This window comes from Saccopteryx bilineata, chromosome 1, assembly GCF_036850765.1.
Source record: "Saccopteryx bilineata isolate mSacBil1 chromosome 1, mSacBil1_pri_phased_curated, whole genome shotgun sequence".
NCBI classification, from domain to species: domain Eukaryota; kingdom Metazoa; phylum Chordata; class Mammalia; order Chiroptera; family Emballonuridae; genus Saccopteryx; species Saccopteryx bilineata.
The window spans coordinates 365937578-365963091 of NC_089490.1; the positions used below are offsets into that span (position 1 = coordinate 365937578).

Here is a 25514-nt window from a genome sequence, read left to right on the forward strand (position 1 = left end):
CATCTACAAGCCAAGGCTGCAGAAGAAATCAACTTGGCCAACACCTGATCTCAGGCTTCCAGCTGCTGGAACTACCAAAATGCCATTTCTGTTGTATCAATCACCCACTCCATGGGACTTCGTGACGGAGGCCATAGCAGACTGGGACACATTCCAAAGAATGGGAATGCAGGGGATGTGTTGTGGAGACATTTTGGAGTCAGGATCAGGGAGGCTTGGACAGTGAGGGCCAGGGCCAAGCTAAGGATGACCGAGGATTTTAGCCTCAGCCTTCTACGGAGGCGGATGGTGCAGGAGAGGAGGAGAGGGTTACATTGTCCGGTAGTAAAGTCACAGGTGCGTTTCACCCCTTCACAGGCCTGCCCGTCTCTAGTGTAGGGGACTTCCTTCTGAAGGGCAAGGTAGTGTATTGCTTTTAAAGTCAGTGCAGGTTAAAGGAGACTTGGTTTATTTAGTTCAGTTGATCACTGATATTATTAATTATTCAATCGACAAGGATGGCATTCCTATCAAGCTCTGGTTAAAAAGCTAACTAATTAAAAATGTATTGTCCTCTGCTTCCTTCCCCAGAGAAGGTAAAATGTGCATCCTCGGGCTGTTTTGGCGGAACTTGGGGGCTGAATTCCCCCAGTGAGGGTCTCTGGACAAGCCAAGCGTACAGCTGCATTTTCTCTTTTAAAGTGGAACGGGACACAATCTTTGCTAGATAATTTTTCTTTTAGAACCAGTCTATTAATGCCAATCAAATAGAGAAAACGGTCAGGTGTAACTGCATTTTGAGCATCAAAAAATAAATAAATGAGTAATAAAGTCAGCACAGGGCCTTGACCGTGACACCATGTATGCAGCCCTGAATAAATGCTCGTTTTAAAGAAAGCATTCTTGGGACTTGGAGCGTAGAAAACCCCGTGGTTTAGTTGAGTGCTTCATAATTTTTATCAATAGGTTTTCGCTTACTCCAGGTGACTGGGCCTTGCCTGGTGGCGGGAGGAGTGCTGAGGTAGGGGACCGTGGGGGCCGGAGGACACACACACTCGAGCCGCTGAGACTTGCTGAGGCGGCAGGGAGACAGCTTTAATTGGCTGCATTTCGTTTGTGAGGCTGGGAATTTGATGTAAGGGAAGTTTGAAGAAAATTGCTAAACCCTGGGGAATTGTTCCAGAATAAGAGAAAATCATCCTTCATGTCATTTACAACTCAGAAGTCAGCACCACACTTTGGTGCCTTTTCCAAGTTTTTACAAAATGTGTAACATTGCAAAGCTTGTGCGAGGACAAAAGGATTACTCTTCAGCAGTTCTGCTAGTTTTGACTTTCCTTTGCGGATTTGTTCTCACACTGTCTGTTTTCGCCGGGACCCTGTTTTCTTCTCCATTAGCCATAACTAGAAAGCAGCCCAGCTGCCAGATTCTGGACGACTGCTTTCCTTTGGCCGTTGTTTCTTCCTCCTCGCTCCGAAACTTCTTATACTCTTTGCAGCTAGTTTTTTTGAACTACCTCTCTACTTGAAAGAAAAGGCAGCACTGGTTGGTTGGCTCAGTGGATAGAGCATCAGCCGGGCATATGGACGTCCTGGGTTAGATTCCCAGTCAGGGCACTCATGAGAAGCAACCATCTGCTTCTCTTCCCCTCCCTCTTCCCCTTCTCTCTCTCTTCCCCTCTGGCAGCCGGGGGCTTGATTATTTCAGGCATTGGCCCTGGGCACTGAGGATAGCTTGGTTCGTCTCAGTGCATCAGCCTCTGGCACTAAAAAGAGCTCAGTTGATTCGAGCATCCCAGTGAGGGCATGTGCGGGAGAGCCTGTCTCACTATCTCCCCTCCTCTCACTTAAAAAAAAAAAAAAAAGAAAGAAAAGGCCCAGAGACATGCAAGGCACTGATAGAACATTTATTGCCTCTCCCTTCCCAGGTATCGTAAATAATAAAACACTTGTTACAGATGAAACTCAAAAATTTTCTTCCAAAGGTCTCTCCTAGCTTTGTGTACAGACTCTGACCACTTCTGAAGAGAAATATCTGACGACCAGCGAGAGGATGTTTGGGGGTGTCCATCTGGGCAGGATTGTTGGGAAAATGTCTTAGGCGGATGAGAGATCTGAGAGTCGGTACCTTGCTCACTCTTTCTTTTCCACTTGTTGTGTGAGGCCTCCAAATCCAATACCTGTGGGGCCAAAATTCTTGGCGTAGCAAACTGTGAACAAAAACAGGACCGGGGAGACAGAATGGGTTGTTAGCACCATTATTTTAGATCCTTCTGTCTGGAGACAGACCCTTCACATCTGAGAAGCACCCTTTTTGATAAATGTATTATTAAGGTAATTTATAAGTAAATTGAATTCTTTAGATCTTCTAATATGAATATGAATTGTTTATACCCCTTTGCACTTAATTCACTGCATTCACAGACATTTTCTCATTTGAGTCGACACGACCGGGCTCCGGATTGCTGGCCCATTGCCTCCTCACTCTCCAGGCACACAGAATGATGCCCCAACTTTGGGGCCTTTGCCCTCACTGCTTCCTGTTCCTGGGAGGCCCCCGCCCAAACCCACATTCATACCTCAAGACCCAGAGGAAGCCTGTCCTCTGGAAGCCTTTCCTAACACCCCAGGCTGATCACTTGCCTCTTTGTACGCTGTAGCCTCTTCCAGAACCAGAATCAAACATGGCTTCCTCTTCATCCTCTCTCCCCCTGGGCACCTCGCTGCCCTGAACCACTGAGCCTTTGCAAGCATCTTCCCCCCACATGCTCCGATGGGGAGGACCAGAGCTGGGTCAGGCGGCTGATTTCTTTTCCTTAGGTGGTTTTGCCTTCCATCCTGAGAGCCCTGCTCAGGCTGAGCAGCTGTGCCTCCTGGCAGACACATGCCTCCCGGCCTGGATACAGCTTCTCCTAAGGACCCTCCTCAGGAAAACATCTCGAGTCTCCAGAACTACTCACCTTTGCAGTAAAGTTCCCCATCTTTGTCAGTGACATTCGTGGACTCTAGACTCTTCCCACAGATGGCGCAGCGAAAACAGGTCTTGTGCCAAGGCTGAGGGGCACAGGAGAGAGCAGGAGAGTTAGTTACCCGTTTAATGCGGTGGGCAGCACATCCTATGTCCACATTCACTACCCTGACTGGCCGCATATAAAAGTGCCACTGTCTTGACTGTCCAGACCTCATCGGTCCCCGGAATAATTTCTCCAGGGTTTAAAAAAATGAGATGCCATGGACTTGGCCAGCAATTCTCAGAACCTCTAAAAATAAATGTATCAATGTGATTTCCATATGTAACCCTTCAGAACAAACTAGAAGACCAAGGAGAGGAGGACTTGGCTTTGGAACAGGGGGTAACATTTATATTGACTGTGAAGTTAAAGAAGAAAAGTGAACCAGGTAATTGTCCAGGTAACTTATCCTCATTCTAATTCTATTTCCCGTGGAAAGAGTGCGTGGCTGCGATCGTCCCGCAGGCCGCCTGCCAGCTGCACGTCTGCGTGTCTGCCAGGCTCAGCCCACGGCTTTTCATGTGTCTTCAAATGGCCAGTCCCGGGGCGGACACCGCCCTGATATTTGAAGTCAGTCACTGCTCTCCGTGGCTCTGCCACCCCTCATCTAGAATAAGCGGGATTTTTTTCTGTTGTCAGGCCCAAATCCTTTGGCGAATAGGGGAGCTTATAAATGAGTGTGCATTACTGTTACTGTCTCAGACATCTGATGACTCCCGATCGCCAGGACATTTGTGAATGAGGAAGTTCCAAGCCGCTGTGAGGTGTTTGCCCTACCCACCCGTGGGGGCGCCAGCAGCAGACTGAGTTATGTCATGGTGATACCCTCTGGAAGGATTGCAGACACTGAAGGACAGGGAGGCTTCTGCGTCTTTATCTCCAGAGCTGCTACTGGGTGCCTGGTAGCTAGTGGGCTCCTGCTTGTTGCATCCAGTTCACCAGGTCTAGTTTCCAAGGGCACCGCAGGTGACAGTCACAGTCTGGGACAGTGAGTGAGGAGGGATGGCTCCTACAGTGGCCCCTCGGAGCTGGAGAGAATGAAGGACCTGGCTCCCACCCACAGTTCCCGCGTTCTCTCATCCCCCCAGCTGATTCGGTGAGATAAGCAACTCATGTAGACGTTTGGCTCATCTTGACGTCCGTACCTTGCCCCCTCCCATCACCTTCTCAGCAGCATACACTGACTTTCCGCATCGAGGGCACTTCTCTGACTCGCCAAACTTCGCAGTGAACTTGGAAGGGTTGCTGGTGGTGGCTGAACGTGCTGGCTTTGGGGACCTGATGGGAACAGACAAATGAATGACACCTATAGGCTCCCTTGGCTGACAGTACTTACTGTTATATGTCCTCGATCACGTGACTTAACTTCTCTGTGCCTCACCTGAAAAATGGGGATAATCATGGTGCCTTCCTCACAGAGCTGTTGAGAGGGTTAAATGAGGTGACAGGACTAAATTTAGAATAGTGCCTGCCTGGCATGTAATAAGTGTCAGCTCTGATTGGTTTAAACCTTTCCTTTCTATTGTAAAGCACTTAGCAAGTGTTCTTTGTAGGTTAACTTATATTATTGTCACTGCTGTTACTGTGTTATTATTGCTGTGACTATTTAGGTTTTTTTCTGTAACCATTTTGAAGCCCACGGGTCTGCTTTCTGAAATGAGTTGTGAACATATTATAGGGTGAGATGGGATCTTGACAGCTGATACTAAACAAACCATAGTCCAATGAGCTAATGCCTCCCTTGTCCCCATGTGAGCACTGTCCAAGATAGAGGCACCATAACCGCCCCGGTATTTCCATATCTTTTGGTGCTTTCTTGTCCGTTCATCGCTTGAGTCTCGCCATAACCTGTAAGGGAGTCAGGGCTAGTTGGAGGAATGGGAGCGTTGGAGAGGCACCTGCCCGAGGTCAAGCAGCTCAAAACCAGTGGAGCTGGGATGAAACCGAGGTCTCTAGCCTCTTTCCCCTCTCTGTGCAGCCTCATAAGGAAGCCCTAACATAGAAGCATGAGCTTTGGGTAATGCTTGGCTGAGAATGCAGTTGGTATCCTCTTCTTTTAAATAGAGTGTCTAGTTTGGATTGAGTAATGAGAAAAATTAAAATGACCAATCACACCTCCTTGTACTTTGCCAGGCTCTATCTACTGTGGGCTCCTCTCTCTGGAAGGGACCAGATGACTGTTGAGATGGTCTAACTTCTCTGTGGGGCAGGACTCCCTGGGACTCGGCCTCAGTGGAGCTGGGCCTTTCTGCCCAGTCCCACCGCAGAAGTGAGCGCAGGCACCAGCTGGCCAGACAGCAGCTGCCGTGGCGTGGTTGTCAGTCTGTGCTCGGTTCTAGCCTGAGGTCAGCGTGATCCTTAAGACTAGCAGAACAGACAGGAGAGGGGGGAGGCACAGTGTGATGTCCCAGCTTCTCTAGGCTAAGGCGGGGAACCTCAGCACTGCATTGGCAACAGTCAGCTGAGAAGACCCACGGAACAGTCATAGTTGATTGTTCACTCCTGAGGCTCACAGCCTACCCCCACAGAACCACTCCCCCGCGGACATCAGTCATCTTACAACTCGAGGGAAGAAATCTTTTAGTGACAAGCACACAGCAAATGGCCATTGCTTCCCTGCCATATTTATGTGATTTACACAGAAAAGCTCAAAGGGAAGAAAAGAGACTCCATGCAGTTTTGCAACGGTTATACAGTGGAACATCTGTACTTCCCTGGTTTTCTCTTGACATGCAAACCAAGGGCCGTGCTGTAAAAGTAATTGCCCTTTAGAAAGGAAGATAATTTAAAGAGAGTGTTGGGAGAGATGACACGTTGTTGAAACTTGGTCAGACTGAGTATTTCTATTGTTGGCAAGTCAACAATAGAGGCCATTCTTCCACTTCCACAAAACGTTGCTATGGGAACAGAACGAACTGTCCTGATCACTGGGGCTTTGTGGGGCCAGGAGGACCGGGACTGTAACTCACTCTTGGAATTGGAGGCCCAGGTGTTCGCCTGTGTCCGTGCTGAGGCAGCCGGCGCCTTGTCCAAACCCGATCCCCTTGGGGCCGTACCTGCGCCCGTAGCAGGCCTTACAGTAGATCTCTGACTCGTGAGCTGCGACCGTGGTGCTGTCCAGAGCCTTCCTGCAGGCCACTGCCGAGGAAAGGAAGGTCAGCAGGTTGGGGTTAGATTCCTCCCCCCTCCTTCCACCTCCAATGCCATGCTGGGGCCAGGAGGCTACCACATCTGTCCTGGGTTGTAGATTCCAAAGCGGTCCTCGTTTTGCAGATGAGGAAATTGAGGCACAGAGAAGAGAAGTGATGTGTTCAGTGGTACCCAGCTAGAAAGATGTGGAACTGGAACCAGGTGTGTGGTCTTGGACCAGCCAAGAATATTGTCCCTGAGTCAGTAAAACCTGCATTCCCAAGTGACTCATCTTAAATGTCATCAGGGAAGAATGTGTGTGTGTATGGGTGTGAGTAGAGGGTAAGGGGCTGAGGCAGGGGAGGAACTTATTATTTTCTTAATCATATCAGAATTGGGATTGAGCAGTTTCTCTACTTAATAAGGCCTTTGAAGGACACTATGATGTTCAAGGAGATAGTTACCACTGAGACAACTTTTGCTCCAGTCTGGAAGCCGAGAGGTGATGAAGGGGGTAGACCTGCCTCAGAGACACTTAGGCTTATATTGGCTCAAGTCCCCTGGTCACTGTATGTTACCAAATGTAAAGTGTCCCCCAACATATAAAGTGTGTAAGGCAAGCCCCCATTTTTCCAAAGAGAAGATTTCCAGATTTATTTTGCCTATTTGAAAGAAAAACTTTTAAGGATGTAAATGAAAGTCTCAGATCCCTACTTATAGTCTTTAATTCAAATCATACATTGATTTGGAGATATTCTTATTTTCTAATCTCACATAAATTCAGGAAACAATTGGATCCAATTCTCCCTGCATCGACGGCTTCACCAGAGTGTCTTTCTGAGACCACTGGCCTCGGCTGCAGCCCTGTTTGCACCTCAGTAGGAGGCTGTCGCCTGGCAATTGTATCTCAACCAGCAGTTTCTAACTAACACAATGTTAGAGCAGCTTTTAAAAAATATCTAGGGTTTCCACAACTTCTAATAACTGGCTGAACTGCTTTGTTAACAATGATTCTTCAAGGTTGCTCCTGGTGACGCGCAGTGCTTGTCACAGTGAGGTCCTGTCCCAGGAGTAAGGATACATGTGCATTCAATGGATTTGCCTCCTTTTTTTACACCAGTTTCATCAAGTGACCTCTACAAACAATTCAGCATTGAATACGGTTGTTTCAGGCTTCTATGCCTTCTTCAAATGGTATTTTATTAAAACAATAAATAAAGCAATGGAATACCGTAGGAGGAGTAGAGGATGAGAATGTAGATGAGGTAGGGCCAGCTGAGGCTGGTGACTCTGTGGCTGAGGAAACTAGCGAATGGAAGTTATGAAACAATTATGTCAAAGTTATGGGTATTAAAAATTTTGTTAAAATTCTTAAATATGAATTCTGTTTTAAAAAGCGAATAATAAAGTACTTGAGAGACTGTCTTAGAGCATTGGATACTTTATAAGGCTTGAAAACAGGGAAACCCTTTTCTATGAGGAATAATTTTTGGGGGGGAAATGCTTTATATTTGGGCATATAAGGTATACACTTGTCTCTGACCTTGTTGCTCTCAATTTTCAATCTTCAGAAGAGTTTCTCAAATATTTATTGATGTTCTAAATTCTGAGTTCCTTAAGGGTAAGACTTTTATCTTAATATCCCCAGGACATAGTATGGAGTCTGGCCCAGAATTGGTCCTCCTGCAGACATTTGTTGAATGAAAGAATGAATGGATGAATGAATGAATGCACACCTGCACGTGCGAGTGAAGATCAGTGACTTGTCCACAATTATACAACAGTAAGTTGCAGAACCATGACTGGCTTCAGAGCCTTTGACTCCTACTCCCAGTGCTCTTTCCTGTCACTGCAGGACTGCTTATGCACTACCATGCCCTGGCCAATCCAACAGCCGCTGCCTGGCTTCTGCCCAGCTCATACACAGGCACAGTAGAGCCGTGCTGTCCAGGACCGTAGACACTTGCCTGCCACATGAAGTGCTTCAAACGCAAAATGCACACCGGATTTCCAACACTCAATACAAACAAAGTAAGAATATAAAATATTTGGTTAATAATTTGTGTACTCTAATTATTATTGAAACTATAATTTTTTATAGGTTAGGTTAAGTAAAATGTTTTAAACTTAATTTTATCTGTTTCTTTGTACCTTTTTAAAATATGGTCACTCAAAAATATAAATTTACATATGTGGCTTGTGTTCTATTCCTTTTGGACAGTGTTGATAGGAAGAATTAAGATTTGTCTAGATGTTAGGCAGACACTGACGGGGTTTAGGTAGACTATGCCTCTCTGAATTCCATTTCTGGCAATGATAGGGTCGCCCATGGACAGGCAAGTCTTGTGATGACAATATAAAAATGTTTGCAACCCTGGCCCATTGGCTCAGTGGTAGAGTGTCATCCAGTGTGTGGATGTCGTGGGTTCAATTTCTGATTAAGTCACACAGGAGAAGCGGCCATCTGCTTCTCCATTCCTCCCCCTTTTCTCTCTATCTTCTCTCGCAGCCATGGCTCGATTGGTTTGAGTACGTTTACCCCAGGTACTGATGATGGCTCCATGGAGTCTCCACCTCAGGTGCTAAAAATAGCTCGATTACAAGCATGGCCCCAAATGGGCAGAGCATTGGCACCAGACAAGGGTTTCTGGGTGGATCCGATGGGGGTGCATTTGGGAATCTGTCTATCTCTCTTTCTCTCACTTGAAAAAGAAGAAGAAGGTGAAGGAGGAGAAGAAGGAGAAAGAGAATAAGGAGGAGGAGAAGAAGAAGAGGAGGAGGAGGAAGAGGAAGAAAGAAGAGGAAAAAGAGGAGGAGAAGAAAAGAAGAAAGGAGGAAGAGGAAGGAGGAAGAAGAGGAAGGAAGAAGGAGAAGAAGAAGAGGAAGAGGAGGAAGAGGAAGGAAGGAAGAAGAAGAGGAGGAGGAGGAAATGTTTGTGTCTCTCTAGGATCTTTCTGTCTCCCACTTTAGAAACTTATACTGCTCAGATCCCCACCCTACCTGTGAGTTCTAAGGGAAACATCAAAGGATTAAAAGGAATATACCACCAAACGCCTTCTGCCATGGCTGCATTAAACAGGGAGCATCTTCTTGCTGACTGGGAAAGACAAGGCCCCCCTTTACCATGGAGAGCTCCACACCATCTTCTGTTCCCACTCAGGTATCAGTTTAACAGAGGAGAATAAAGGCCTAGAAGTCTGGATTTCTACATCAAGAACTGCAGTTTCCTTATTGTAGCAACCTGTACCGTAGGTATAATCATCTCCATATTATAGATGGGGAAGTTGAGGCTCCATCGGGAAATGATTTGCCCAAGGTCTCACAGTATCTGGCAGAACCCATACTCAAACCCTAGTCATTTTTACTCCAATTCCAGTGTTCTTCCCAATATTTCACACTTTCACTCCTTCTAAAGAACACTAGCTGTTTTTTGGACAAAAGCCAAAGGGTTATGGGATAAACTCTCTTGAGCAATGACTCTGGATAACTAATAATAATAATGAATCTGATGGATGTGCTCAGTGACTTGAAAATAATCACCCATTATTAAAACCCAAAGCATTAGTAAATCTGCCAACCCAATCACTCAGAGCAATGTTTTCCCTCGTTTTTAGATGATATTTATGTTTGCTGTGGGAGGTAAGGGATAGTGGAAACGCCTGCAGCACATAAAATGTTACTATTTCTGGCAACTTAAGGATGAGTGTCTCCCACCCTAACAGATGGAACCCAACCCTTAAAGTTTTGTCTGAAACAGTCCGGGGCAGTGTGACGCTGTATGGTCACTGGGCTGAGGTATGAAGGTGGGGTGGGGATTTACCAAATGTCCAGAAAAGCTCATCCTTAAGTCAGATTTCCTGGAGGGAAGCAAAGAAGGTAAGTGGCCAAAACAGACTATTCTCCTCAAACAGGGCTAGCTACTAAGAAGTTCCAGAACGCACTCATGTCAAAGAGACTAGACCGGGAGTCTGAAGATACAGACGCTATTCCCGGCTCTGCTAGTGATGTGTGTGACTCGGGCTCAAAGGTGAGAAATGACTTGTCCAAAGTCACATGAGCTGGGCAGAGCCTGATTCCCAGGGGAGCCACGGAGTCTTAAAATTGCCCCCGTTTAAACATTGTGAAGCTGTATCTGGCAGGTGGGGGTAAGAATTCCCTTTGTCAGGTTCCTGGTGCCAGGTCCCGGACCTTTCCTTTTCTGACTCTTACACAGAATTGGCACGTGCTTCCCCTGTCTGACACAGGTCCTTTCTTAGAAAAGGCCAGCTGCAGCTGACTTCGGTGACTGCGGGCCAGTGGGAAAGACACCTAGTGCCAAATCCATCCTGGCTCCAGATAAGTAATGGCTGTCTTTCTCTGCCAAGGCACACTTAGTAAAGTGGCCTCCGGGTTGGAGTTTTTACCACTGAGTACGGTGGCAGGCCAGCTTGTTCTGACTTTGAGTCTTTGAGTTGGGCAAGTGGTCAGAGAGAGGGTGCTTATGGGGGCACCATCCCTTCATAAGGTGGGATCCACAAATTCCCAGGTGATGCTGACGCTGCTGGTCCCGGGACCACTCTCTGAGAACCACTGATATATAAGGATCTCTTGCTAAATGTGAACTTTGAAATGCCCTATGGATGCGGAGGGGCTCCCATGGTGTTCATCCAACTCACTGCACTGGAAACAGGTCTTATGGAAACTCCTTCCATTGCACTGGATTTCTTCTGCGTGGTAGACTGTCTTTTCACAGGCTCCGCATTTCGCTCCTCCGCCCAAGTTCGGCATCTCGAAGACTTTCTGACCAAGGTCGAGTCTAACAGGATATAAAGCAAATACCCCAAATTTAGGAGGTCTCAGGAGTGAACCAATCACTGGTAGTGCAGTGGTCTGAAGACCAAGATCCTGCCCCACTTTGTTTGGTGGATTTGTTCATTCATTCATTCATTCATTCATTCATTCAGCAAATAGATACTGAGTGCACGTCATTGATTAAGGCTCTGAGCAAGTCACTTCACTACTGTGGGACTCAGTTTTCTCTGCTGTTATATTTCAAAAGTACCTGTCCCTGTAGACTTCACAGGGTTCTTGGAAGGAATGGATGAGCTAATTTTGTGTATATAAAAATAATATACAAATATTAAGTATTATTATTTTTCCATGTAGGGTTTTAAAAAGTATTCCCTCAGAAGTGACAATAACCTATTTAAATGGTATTAGCTTGTTATCTAGTTCAGCGCTTCTCGATTCATCCCAGATCTTGCTAATAACAGACTCGGGGAGTGCTGATGCTGCTAGTAGTAGACCACCTTTTGGGTAGCAAAACCTTAGCTAATCTTGCTGCTACAAATGTATCATATACAAAAGATCCCATTCAGATATACTCCTCCTATGCATTGGTTCCTTTTTAAAGACATATCATTGCCCAGGTAATAAGCTGTACCGGCACTGCTCTAGATCAGCGGTCCGGAAACTGCCCTCTGCTCTCGGGGCTCCCCACCGCTTGCTGTGTGCATCAGGTGAACGGCACAGCTGCTCTTACCTCTGTCTTCCCGGCTAGGCTATAGAGAGAGTCAGTCTTCTCCTTGCTGCTTCCAGTGTTGTTTAAAGGGCCACATGACATGATGTGCAGGAGGGTACCTGACAGAGCTCGCAGAACCAGGTGTGGTCACAGGAGCCAGGTGATGATGTTGTGCTGTCCCACCCCCTGTGAGCAGAGTCTGCTTCCAGGATCTGCTGAGACCCTCAGCCCTGGGTCATCAGTGTCTCCTCACTAGAGAGTTAAGTGAGAAATACTAGACAAGGGGGAGCATCGGAAAATGTTTTCTCTTTTTTTTCTGTGTCTGTGTGTAAGTATGAAGACAGTTTTCAGTTTCTCCAGAGAAAAGCTAAAATAAGTCATCAATACGCAGTGAAATTTCTGAAATCCTGCCAGTCCCCACAGTGGGGGGAGAGTTTTCACTGGGATCCTTTGGTTTCTAAGAAGCCGGGTGTGTTGTCATGTCATTGACACCAAGTACTATCAGTTCATTCCAAGTGGCTGCTTCTGACCTTCTCTTTCCCTTCTTGGAAGCTATTCACCTTCTTATTATAGTTGGCGATTACCACTAAGCCCTCCCGGTCACTGGTCAGGAATGTGTCTCCCAGCCTCATAACAAAGATGGGCTTTGCTAAGAAACAGAAGGTAAATAACAAACAGACCACTGGACTCGATACTAGGACCAAAGGGACCATCCCTATCTAAATGTCCCTGCAAGGAGCTTTTCCCATTTACCAAAACAGTGTGAGATTAGCCAGGGACATCTTATCCTTCCTCTCATAGAAGTAGGCTATTTTAATTCAGTGAAATTTTAGAAAATAAATTTTAAAGAAAAATCTGCTGCTTCAATTTCTATAGTTCAAGTTGTTTAATATAGTGGAAAGAGTAATGGATTTTGAATTGAAAGGCTTGGGGTCAAGTCTATTCTTTCTTTCATTCATTTCTTCATTCATTTACCATGCATTTACTACATCACTATCCTGTGTCAAGCACTGCATCAGGTACTGATGAGGGCTCAAAGGGAGGAAATCATAAAAAAATGAAATGATTTGTGTCCACTGGAATTGAGAAGCTCACATTTTAAAAAATTATTAAGTTTAGAAAGAAAGGAAAGGAAGAAGGAGAAAGAGAGAGAGACAGAAACATCAGTCTGTTTCTGTATGTGCCCTGATCGGGCAGAGATCAAACTGACAACCTTGGCATGTCAGAATGACACTCTAAATCAGTGATCTCCAACCTTTTTTGGACCACAGATGGGTTTAATGTCAGAAAATATTTTCACGGACCTGGCCTTTAGGGTGGGATGGATAAATGTATCATGTGACCGAGACAAGTGTCAAGAGTGAGTCTTAGATGGATGTAACAGAGGGAATCTGGTCATTTTTTAAAAATAAAACATCATTCAGACTTAAATATAAATAAAATGGAAATAATGTAAGTTATTTATTCTTTCTCTGCAGACCAGTACCAAATGGCCCATGGACCCATACCAGTCCGTGGCCTGGGGGGTTGGGGACCACTGCTCTAAATGACCACGCTATCCAGCCAGGGCAAGAAACCACATTTTACTGAGGAAGGTGGGCAGGGCCAGAATATTCTGTACCAGAGAAGAGTTTTGTGAGTAGTACCATGCAAACACAAAGGAGAGAATGGCACCCATGTTTACATTGGAGATGGAAGCAGTGAGTTGTTGGAGGATCATAGAATATGGCATATCCAAATGGGGTTTTGAAGGGTGACTAAGAGTTCACCAGATAGAGAAAAGGGGGAAGAATACTTCAGGCAGAGCAAAGGGCACACAGAAAGGCATAGAGGACTGTTAATAGCCCCTAAAAGAGCAAATGGTTTATTTTTTTTACTCCTTTAAAATTTTTAGGACTTCTAGGATTGGCACAAATTTTCAAGATTGACCAACCTCCCTCAGTTACAAACAAGATGAAGCATAAATAAACATTTGGGAGCATTTTCTTAGCCAACTTCCTTTTCTAAGAGCCATCTTTCTCTGATTAAAGATGATATATTCTCTGGAAAAGAATAGACTCACATAATTTTGCTTATGTTCATTCTGATCTGGAGTTTCAGCATAATATAAAACAGAGGAGAAATGTAATATGTATCTAGGAATGTGACAGTGACACTTGTGAAATTAATGATGTGGGAATTTTCAATGAAAACAACCCTAGATCAAATTTCTCATTTCAGATCTCCAGTGGAGATTTCATTGGCATGTCCTGCAAGTTAATAGGAGAGAGATATGCCTCTAGTGTGTGTGTGTGTGTGTGTGTGTGTGTGTGTGTATTCAGCAGTTGCCTACACATGATACTTTTTAAAGTGAGGATAAGATTATAGCTAATAACTTCTTCACCAAGGAATACAGCCTAGCACAGTTTTAAAAGTGATCATAAATATCTGACATACATATATCAAGACTTGAAACCAAAAATAGAAACCCACAAGCATTCTATTAAACAATTGCTCAGTTCCGTGTCTAAAGATGGAATGGTAGCTATAGAAGCCAAACACAGAAGACATTTCTGATTTTTATTCTAATTCTCAAAGGCCAAAAGGCAGAGGGTATAGTAAAACACCCTGAATTGGAAGACATGAGTTCTAATCTTGATCCTGTGACCATGAACTTGGGTGAAAAATGGCCATAATACTATTTTCTGCAGTTTTCTCATAGGACTATTGTGAAGGTTGTGGAAATATGATGAAATTTAAAGCAGTACAGTACCCCCCCCACACACACACTTATCTGTTCAGGGTATGTTCTAAGACCCCCAGAAGATACCTGAAATTCTGCATCTTAGTGAACCCTATATAGTGAAACCTACAGTTTACTTAACAGAAGTACCTTATGGTTTCTCTTCTGCATATCCGAATTGCCAGCATCTCTGCTCTTGCACTTTGGGGGCATTATGAAGTAAAATAAGGGTGACTTGAACACATGCACTGCAATACCACAACAGTTGATCTGAAAACCAACATGGCTACTACCTGACTAAGGGATGGAGAGTGTATACAGCGTGAATACGAGATTCACGTCCTGAGTGAGACAAAGCTAGATTTCTTCTTCTTCTTCTTCTTCTTCTTCTTCTTCTTCTTCTTCTTCTTCTTCTTCTTCTTCTTCTTCTTCTTCTTCCTCTTCTTCTTCTTTCTTCTTCTTCTTCTTCTTCTTCTTCTTCTTCTTCTTCTTCTTCTTCTCCTTCTCCTTCTCCTTCTCCTCCTCCTCCTCCTCCTCCTCCTCCTCCTCCTCCTCCTCCTCCTCCTCCTCCTTCTCCTTCTCCTCCTCCTCTTTCTTCTTTCTTCTTTCTTCTTCTTCTTCTTCTTCTTCTTCTTCTTCTTCTTCTTCTTCTTCTTCTTCTTCTTCTTCTTCTTCTTCTTCTTCTTCTTCTTCTTTTTAGTGAAAGGAGGAGAGGCAGAGAGAAAGACTCCCACATGCACCCCGAGCAGCATCCACTCAGGAAGCCCACTAGGGGTGGATGCTCTGCCTACCTGGGGCCCTTGCTTCATTGGAACCAGAGTCTTTTTTTTTTTTAGCACCTGAGGTGGAGGCCATGGAGCTATCCTCAGCACCTGGGGCTAACTTGCTCTAATCAAGCCTTGGCTGCAGGAGGGGAGGACAAGAGAGGAAGAGAGAGAGAGAGAAGTGAGAGGGGAAGGGGTGAAGAAGCAGATGGTTGCTTCTCCTATGTGCCTGGACCAGGAATCAAACCAGGGACTTCCACACTCCAGCCAACGCTTTACCACTGAGCCAACCGGTCAGGGCACGAGATTTCATCACACTACTCAGAATGTCACATGATTTAAAAAATGAGTTGTTTACTTCTGGAATTTTCCATTTAATATTTTTGGACCAAGGTTGACTGCTAGTAACTGAAACCATGGAAAACAGAACCACGGGTAGTGGGAATTTATTGAGAAGCTATTTAAAGGCAAGGCCTTGTTATCCCCTTTATATCAGGGTTTTCACATAGAGCCAGTGTGCTCAGTAAGTAGCTATGATTGGAAAGCACATTTAGGACCTGGCTTACATACATAACCTTCTTGGCCTCCTGCATTGCTTTGGAATTCCTATGTCTCAACACTCCACTAGCCAGTCCCACACTGGCAAGTCACCAAGGGATCAGCCATTTGTTTATTAGTGTTGCCTGGCACAAGGAAGGGGCATTGAAGGTGGGACACCAAATATAGACTTGCCTGTCACTCAGCCCCATTTGTTCCCTGGGTCACAATCTCCATCACATCTCCTGGGCCAGTGCAGGAGATGGCAGTGTTATCGCAGACAAAGTCATTGCTCGGGATTGAAATGAAGAACAGTCTGAGATTTATAGGAATGAGACAGAATTCAGGGCCCTGCCATATCAGCTAGGGAGAGGGTGAATTCCAGGCTTTTAGATGGATACCCAGGTCCCAGTGAGAGAGGACTTGTATAGACTTCTTAATGAATAATGCTGTGGAAGAGATTATACTGGGAATTTGCTGTCCTAGGGGCTGCGAAGGCACTGGATGAAATGGAGGAGACCAGAGTCCTCGTTCGGTCTTGCCTCTTCAAAGTTGTATGATCTGGGAACCACCCTTTAAGCTCTCTGAACTTCTATATCCTCTCTAAGATGCGCATAATAGTCCTGTCTGTTTCACTATTGCTGGCAGGATTATAGCAGTTCAAGTACATCAAATTACTTTGAAAACTGTAGAGTATTATAAAATTTAAGAACTCATTACTTCTGCAGTAACTAAATTGTCATGATTTAATGTGAATTTTTAAAAGAAAAACCAACTGTGTATCTTAGGCACATTATTCCTAGTCTAACAATTTATTTCATTTTATTTCATTTTGTTTTGTGACATACAGAGAGAGGGACAGATAGCGACAGACAAACAGGAAGGGAGAAGAATGAGAAGCATCAATTCTTCATTGCACCTCCTTAGTTGTTCATTGATTGCTTTCTCATATGTGCCTTGACTGGGGGATACAGCAAAGTGAGTGAACCCTTGCTCAAGCCAGCGACCTTGGGCTCAAGCCAACGATCTTTGGGATCAAGCCAGCGACAATGGGGTCATATCTATGATCCCACACTCAAGCCGGGTAAGCCCGTGCTCAAGCCAGATGAGCCTATGCTCAAACTGGATGAGCCTGCACTCAAGCCAGCAACCTTGGGATTTTGAACCTGGGTCCTTTGCATCCCAGTCCAATGCTCTATCCACTGCGCCACTGCCTGGCCAGGCTTACTTTATTTTTCTTAAGTGAGACACAGACAGTCAGACAGACAGACTCCTGCATGTACCCCGACTGGGATCCACCCTGAAAACCCCCTACCAGGCAATGCTCTGCCCATCTGGGTTGTTGCTTCATTGCTCAGCAATCGAGCTATTTTAGCACCTGAGGCAAGGCCATGGAGCCAACCTCAGCGTTCAGGGCCAACTTGCTCCAACCAAGCCATGGCTGTAGGAAAGGAAGAGAAAGAGGGGGGAGAGAGAGAGAGAAGGGAGAGGGGAAGGGGAGGAGAAGCAGATGAGTACTTCTTCTGTGTGCCCTGACTGGGAATCAAAACTGGGACAGCCACATGATGGAATGATGCTCTACCACTGAGCCAAACAACCAGGGCCTTTTGTTTTTAAATTACCAACTATAGAACCGAAAGGTGTTACCTTTTTACCTTTGGACAGAAGTGGGTAGGGAAGATAAGATGGGCACTGAGTGATTTAGTTCCCCTTTGTCCATTAAAGTTCCCAAGAAGAAACCTTAGGCTCTGACTGAGCAGAGGCCTCAAGTGAAACTGCCATTTTTAGCTTAGTGTGTGTTAATTTAGCCATCCTGTTAGATGCCTGATCATCCCATAGTGATTTAAAATGTCTGCACTGGCTGAGACAAAGATTTTGGATTATAGAAACAAATTTGGAATCTACGTGATAATCATAATTATTCCTAATATAATAATAATAATATTGAAGCTAACGTTTGTCTGGAGTCCAGCCTTTGGGCTGGACACAGTGTCATATCTCATTTAATCTTCACAGTGACCCTTAAGATAGATAATATTACTTTAGAGATGAGGAAATGGAGTCTGAGGGAAATAACATTGCCCAAGGTCACATGGCTAATTGAAACTTGGGTCCTGACCAGGCGGTGGCGCAGTGGATAGAACGTCGGACTGGGATGCAGAGCAGAAACTTGGGTCTCTCTGACTCCACAGCTATGTTCTTATATTAACTTATACTTCTTAACTATGCATCAGTTGCTTTATGTAAACTATCTTTAGTACAACAGCCCTGTAGAGTTAATTTTGTTATTCCCATTTTGCAGATAAATAAAACTGAGACTGAGCTTAAGGGATTGTCTGAGGTCACACGGCTAGGAAGTGGCAGAGCTTCAATTCAAACCCCAGTTAAGCTGGTTCTATGTCCTATGTCTCTGCTTACAACACACTGGAGAGGGAACAAACCTCAGAACCTCCATCAACCAAACGTCCCAATTGATGGGAAGCGGGATCTGGTGAACCTATTGTCTCTCCATGGAGCAGAGTACTCATGGGTGGGAGTAACAGGGAGCCTGCATTCGATTCAGTAAAATAAAGAACTTTCTAAGAGGCAATGCTTTTCAAACATTGAAAGGGCTCCTTGGGGGCTGAAGAGTTCTCTCTCACTATTGATTTACCTTGACTGCGGATGGATGTCCAAGTGCTGCAATGTAGTGAAGCCGTTCAAGGGTCCTTCGAGCCCTGAGACAGATGTAGGGATCCCGAGGGTGACAGAAGCCTCACCTTGCAAATGCTGCCCCATTGCATCCCCTCTCAAACAGTGCCGTTGCTCTGTTCTCTTAATGCAGGTCAGGGAGACGATGTAGCATAGTGGAAAAGCACTGGCTTGGGAAAGAACAGGGCTGGAGCTCTAAAAGCACTACAGGGGTCCCTCGTCTATCGTGGGGGTTAGGTTCCAGAACCCCCCGTGATAGGCGAACATCTGTGAAGTAGCAACCTCATGTTTATTATTTATATATTTTTTAAGGCTTTATACACCCTCCCCATACTCTTATAAACCTTTTCCACACATATTTTGCTTGTTTTACCACAAAAATAATTAAAATAATAAATATTTAAATACCTATGCATTGCAAAATCCCACGATATAGCAAAAAATCTGCGATACACAATTAGATATGTACAATTTAGAACTCCGTGATACAGTGGGACGGCGAAAAGTGAGCCGCCACGTGATGAGGGACGATTGTACTTGTTGGACCTTGGGCAAACTGCTGAAAATCTCTGAGCCCAGGGTCCTCATGCAGGTCGAGATACGATGAGAGGGCTTATCTTAGAAGGTTGTTTTTAGGCTAGGTAAGATAATAACAATAACAAAGATTCTATATATAAATCTTTAATACATAACAAGTATTTAATAATTTGCGTTGCTATTATTATCATTGTCATCTCTAGTTTTTAAATATGTTTTCTTAAAACAAGCAAATTTCTCCTTGCTTCTGCTCTGTGGCTCTTCTGGTTCAGACTGTGAACCAATTCTATTTCTCAGCCTTCAGAGTGAGCTGCCCCAGGGACAGATGCAGCCAGGCCAGGGAGAGTCAGTCCCCTTGGGGACGATCAGGGAGCCTGGTGCCAGGGATGGCATGTCAGGTAAGGTCCTCAGCTGTGCCCCAGGACACCCACTTCCTTGCTTTGGCAGTTCTGGAGCCTAACACCAGCTGGCCTCTCTGGTGACCTGTGCTTTCAAGGGAAGCAGCGAACCCAAGCAGACTCCCTCCCTGTGGCCCAGGGAGACAGTGTCCTCCAGCTCCCGTGTATAGGACACTCAAGGTCAACAGCTTCCTCCCAAGTGGTGGAACAGTTATGTGAAGTTCCTCTTGAAGAGGCCCTTTCACAAAGCCTGGGAAGCATAGATCACTTACTCCCAGCACAGAAATAAACCCAAGTGTTGGCTGTCATCCCTTTAAAACATGCCTGCCCCTTACACTTAGGCTGTAACACAGGGGTCATATTACACCTTTGCTGAAATTATCTTTGAAGCATGGCCAACTTTTACTCTCAGAAACTCACTTTGTTTTGTTTTGACCTTTGTCGTTTGTTCTTAAAGACCACATTGCTCTGACTCTGCCACTTTCTAGCTGTGTGACCCTGAGTAGTTACTTGCTTAAACTTCTGTTTCTTCCTCTGAAGAATGACACCTTGTACGACTCTTTGTGACAGTTCAGTTAAATAAGCTAATATTGTTCCGCACCCGCAGTAAACAGTACAGCAAACAACCAACAAATCACGATCAACCCTTTTCCATGATGAGGACCTATTGAGGCTTAGAAAAGTCATCTATTCCCTGTAGCCTTTAAGACAATCATTGTCTTCCTACTTTTCTCCCCTGCAATCAAGAACTGGAGTTTTTCACACTTGAAGGCATCAACCACATCTCTCTTTGGCCATGAAGCCCCAGCCTGGATACAGTATTCCCCATTATCCGAGCAATACGGTTGTAGTCGAAAGTCTGCCTGCCTCAGGAGTTGTATTTCCTGCGTATCATGTTCCTAGTCTGGGTCCTTCCTCTTGCAAAACAAAGGAATCATCTTCTAATGCACGGTCAGCTTGTCATTCACTCTGACCCCCAGACTTTTATCATCACACTTGTACTTAGCAGGAAATCCTCACGCAGCCCATCGGGTTTGGCCTGTGCCTGTTCTCAAAGGCCTCACATATTTGTACAGCTTTATTAAAGCTTTGCAAAGAACTTTCCTATACTTTGTCTCATTTGATTCTAACAAATTCCTTTGGGATAGAGCCTTGCCTTAATTTTACTGCTCAGAAAATGGAGACGCAGAGAGTGATGTTCAGACCTGCCTCCGCTTTCTCTAATGAATGGCTCGTGCATGTGGGCTGCAGAACACCTGTCTGCCTGGGCTGGAGAGGACGCCAAGCCCTAGGGGTCAGCTGTACTCCTTGCCAAGAGCCAGGGCTTATGTTAATGACTGAGTTGTTCAGAATGGAACCAAAGCCAAGCTAGAAAAATCCCTTACATTTTCTGGGTCATAAAGCAGTTTTACACACATTGTGATGAAATGGATGTACCCAACATTGGGATTCAGCCCTTAAAGTAAACTGAGGATGCAGGCTATCTTTATTCCTCCACCCTTCCTGCTCTTCACGCCCCCGCTCCCTGTCCCCCCCAGCCCTAACACAGGATACAGTCAATGCAAGCTCATTAAATTGCACTGAGTTGTATTGCAGGGAGGCAAGATTTCTCCAAACTGGTTCACCAACTTCTCCTTCTTGGGGGAGTCACTACCCCAGCTCAGGGATGGAGACAGAAATTAGAGCTGGTGGCTTTGTTCTTTAGGTGGCATCGCCACTCAGACCATCACTTACAACCACTTCTCAGTCACACTCACGCCTGTCATTCACTGGGACCTTAAAAAAAATAGAGAAGAAAAGAAGGAAGGAAGGAAGGAGGGAGGGAGGGAAGGAAGGAAGGAAGGAAGGAAGGAAGGAAGGAAGGAAGGAAGGAAGGGAGGGAGGGAGGAAGGAAGGGAGGGAGGGAGGGAGGAAGGAAGGGAGGAAGGAAGGAAGGGAGGAAGGAAGGGAGGGAGGGAAAAACAAAAAATCCTGACTGAAGCCTAGAGGAAACACTGGGAATGACTCCCTCACCCCTGGCTAGGAATTATCTTCCTACTAAAGAGAGTTGTTAATGGATTTCCAACATAGCAATGTCTCTTTAAGATTAATCGTTGCTAAATAATCTCTCAGATTAACCGTTAAGGTTAATTTAAAATTATTAAAAGCAAGCCTGTTGTTAAAACATCCTTGGGATATAAAATCTGTTTAACCGACACACGTCATTGACTATTTCCTATATGCAAGACAGTATGGCGACATATAAAAATCCCAGCTATTCACTACATCTTTGGAATAGTATAGTTCCTTGTATTCTGAGCATTGCAAAACTGGCTTCTGCTGTATACTGTCTGTCACACCGCTTCACAATGGTGTAGTCCTTTACAGTTTAGAAAAATGTCCCCTTATCCACATTGATCTTCGCAGAGAAGACCAAGACCCTGAGGGCAGGAACTTCTCAAAGTCACACATCCATTCGTTATGTGGTGCTAAGACTAGAATTCAGGTTTTTGGAAGAAGATAATAGGAAACATAATTCCACCATGAAAATAGTTTTAGACCAAGAATAATACCTTATTAATTTCTCTGTCCGTGAGGGTCCCTCCAGCTCCCAAATGTTAATTGCCCTTTTTTTTTTAAAGGAATTTTCTAAACCCCCTTTAGGTCCACACCAAAGTTGAGCATAACTTGAGCCTCCTCGTGCAGAACCAGCGTGGTTGCTGGTACTTGGGACGTGAAACACATCCTTACTCTGTGGGGCCTTTCCTAGTCCCCACCAGCTGCCACGCCAGCTGCCCACCCCCAGCCCAGACACTTGTCTCACTCCACTTACCTGCCTGCGTGGTCTCTGTCAGCTCAACTGAGTAGGGGGAAGTTATCGTCCTTTTTAAATATATGGGGGCCGTCTCCAGCCTTGGCCTGCAGAGGGGAGGGCAGGAGGGAGGCTGAGGGGAGAGGGGAATGAGGCGTGAGTAACCCAACTGCTATCAGAGGCTGAAAATAGCCTGTGACCAAAGCCCTGAGTTTCGTTCCCCCCACACCAGCTGTGGGGCTCTTGGAGAACAATATTGCTGGGGTTCTGTTTTAATTGCCAATCACCCTATGTTACCAAGGGATCACTCTGTGGAGTGTCAATTTCTGATTGAGTGGTTGGAACAGGAACAAGAAAGAGCAAAGAAGGGTTTTATGTCTAAAACCATTTTTTTTTTCCAGGCTCCTACTCCCCTGACCTTGCTGGAAATCAATGCAAGGTACCTGCAAATGAATCATGAGCCATATCTGGGAGCCCTCTTAAACTCCAAGGCACAGGTCAGCACACTCGTGAAGAGAACTCAGAGCTAAAAATAAGAGCGATGGGTGTCTGAAATGAAACTTAGATAATCTCTTCAAAGCAGCTTGAGGAAAAAAGGCCAGTAATCACCAGCGTCCTGTCACTCCACGGCCCACCATCCTATGAAGAAAAAAAAAGAGAAAAGTTTTTTCTCTCAAAAGTTTTGAGTGACTTTGCTCAGCATCGTTTTCTACTTGAGAATTTAACATGACAGTGCATCAAATTTATGACCAGTCTTTATAAGTCTCTATAAAGCCTCATTTTCCTTGGAGGTCTAAGTCCTTTTTTTGCCTGGTCTGCACATATTTTGGCTTTGATCAAGCATCAAGGACTTGTATGAATTCTAGAATTTGATAGCTGACAAGAAATTCAGAGATTTAATAGACTAATTCTTCATGTTATGGCTGAGGTAACGGAGGCCCAACAGGCTCAAGGCCGGACCAGGAACCACTGGCAGGTTCCAGATTGAAACTCGGGTCATTTGTCTCTCAGGTGAAGGCACTTTCCTCTAGTGTTGGCCTGGATGTGAGCTTAGATGTAGCAGTGTCTGATTGAGGGGTGTATAAAATCCAGCCTTTCAGATGACCTATATTAACCCTTTAGTTACATGCCCCTCCCCACAAGAATTGTGAGTGATAGAATATTTCACTGTAACAAAAAAGGTGGTGTTTATTTCACAAATATTAACACAGCACAACCTATGAGATATCCTTGGCCTATGTTTTCATGTAAAAGTCTATTCATCATGAAAGTGGGGAAATGGTAAGGACTCCAGAATGTTCAAGTTTCAGGGACTTTAGAAACCTCCTTGAATAGCAGCTTTCAAATTTAGTGGGTTTCTTTTTTTTTTTTTTCAAATGATAATACTTTTTCCCATAGATAATATTATATGGAACATCAATATATAAAGCAGATAAAAGAGGAACTTCCCTGCTTGAAATAAATAGGTGGTCTGTAGTTCCACTCACAGAGCCTTTCCCCAAACCCCCAAAGTGGCTTCTACAATGCTACTTTGGGACAAAATTTAAAAGTCATAAATGTGCCCCACCACTTTCATTTTATAAATACAGATATTAAGATCCAAAGAAGGGATTTGACTTGCTTAAGGTAAGATGCAGTATATATAGTAGGATTATTACTGGAGCCAGAAAATCTGAGTTTGACCATAATGTCTCTAACGCCTAAAAAAATATTTTCTAGTTATACAACACAGTAATGCATTTTTATTGTGAAAGACTAAGCAATAAGGATATGTTTAGGGTAAAATGTAAAAGTTTTGACCCATAATTCTACTCTCTTTCCCAGAGTTAATAACTGACAATATTTTGGGTTTGACTAACGTGAGTCATCTTTTAAAAGGGAATTTTAGCTCATTCACATTTATTGTGATTTTGGATACATATAGAATTATTCCTTTCATCTTATTTTATTCTGTTTTTATGTTTCTTTTTTTTTCTTTGCTGGCCTTTTGATAATAGTTTTCATTGCACCATGTTTTTCCCCTATGAATTAGAAATGATTTTCTTCCTCTAACTTAAAAACCAATGCTACTTGTTCACAGTGGCCAGGACATGGAAACAACCAAAAAGCCCATCAATAGATGACTGGATAAAGAAGATGTGGCACATATACACTATGGAATACTACTCAGCCATAAGAAATGATGACATCGGATCATTTACAGCAAAATGGTGGGATCTTGATAACATTATACAAAGTGAAATAAGTAAATCAGAAAAAACCAGGAACTGCATTATTCCATACATAGGTGGGACATAAAAGTGAGACTAAGAGACATTGATAAGAGTGTGGTGGTTACAGGGGGAGGGGGGAGAGGGAGAGGGAAAGGGGGAGGGGGAGGGGCACAAAGAAAACTAGATAGAAGGTGACAGAGGACAATCTGACTTTGGGTGATGGGTATGCAACATAAGTGAACGACAAGATAACCTGGACATGTTATCTTTGAATATATGTATCCTGATTTATTGATGTCACCCCATTAAAAAAATAAAATTATTAAAAAAAAAACAACCAATGCTACAATGAGTATATATTTTTATTAATGCCTAGATTTAACCAGTAGCTGTCTTCTGTTTCTTCCATGAATGAGGAACTAATGAGAACCTCAGCACACTTTCACCATCACCACGTTGCCCTCTTCCTTCACCTTGACCTTGGGATGACACGCATCTGTCTACCACCTCTCATGTGTAGATCAGCTGGGATTTTAGTTCCAGGTTGTAATTAGTTTTGATCACTATGCATCACTGGTAATTTGAGCCTAATTATAAATTTAACTGCTTCCTTCAATTCAACTGCTATTTCTTGTATATTTTTTTCTTGTATATTTTTTGTATCTTACATTTTAAATTCTGAGAGAATTTATTCTTGATTAATTCATTGAAAGAGTCTGCTATAAATGATATAAACTCTCACGTAACTGAAAAGCTCTGTTAGTTTGCTAGAGCTGCTGTTTCAAACACTGTACACTAGGTGACTTAAACAACAAAAATTTATTTTCTCACAATTCTGGAGGCTAAAAGTCTGAGATGAAGGGGTCAAGCAGGGTTGGTTCCTTCCCAGGACGCTCTCCATGGCTTGTGGATGGCCGTATTCTGCACACGTTTTCATAAGGTCTTTCCCTGTGTGTGTCTGTGTCCTAATCACCGCTTCCTATAAGAACACCAGTCATGTTAGATTATGGCCCACTCATATGATCTCATTTTGCTTTTTAAAGGAACTATCTGCAAATACAGTCACATTCTGAGGTAACAGGGGTTAGGACTTCTATATGTGAATTCAGCCCATAACAGTCTTATTTTTGCCTTACACTTGAATGTTAGTTCTACAGACTTCAGAGTTGTTCTGTCTTATACAGTAGCCAGTAGTCACACGCAGCTATTTACATTGAGAGTATTTAAAATTAAATGAAATTA

At 44.3% G+C, this 25514-nt stretch overlaps 1 protein-coding gene across 1 annotated transcript; it reads right to left on the reverse strand.

The window, feature by feature from the left end:
* Positions 1 to 1865: 1865 nt before the first annotated feature.
* Positions 1866 to 22214, reverse strand: CSRP3 (cysteine and glycine rich protein 3). The gene is made up of 6 exons (XM_066251114.1): positions 22081 to 22214; positions 10775 to 10914; positions 5960 to 6128; positions 4136 to 4268; positions 2940 to 3033; positions 1866 to 2189 (listed from the first exon to the last, which is right to left on the reverse strand). The coding sequence occupies exons 2-6, from the start codon at positions 10884 to 10886 to the stop codon at positions 2113 to 2115; spliced, it is 585 nt and encodes a 194-aa protein (XP_066107211.1). The 5' UTR covers positions 10887 to 10914; positions 22081 to 22214; the 3' UTR covers positions 1866 to 2112.
* Positions 22215 to 25514: the final 3300 nt, after the last annotated feature.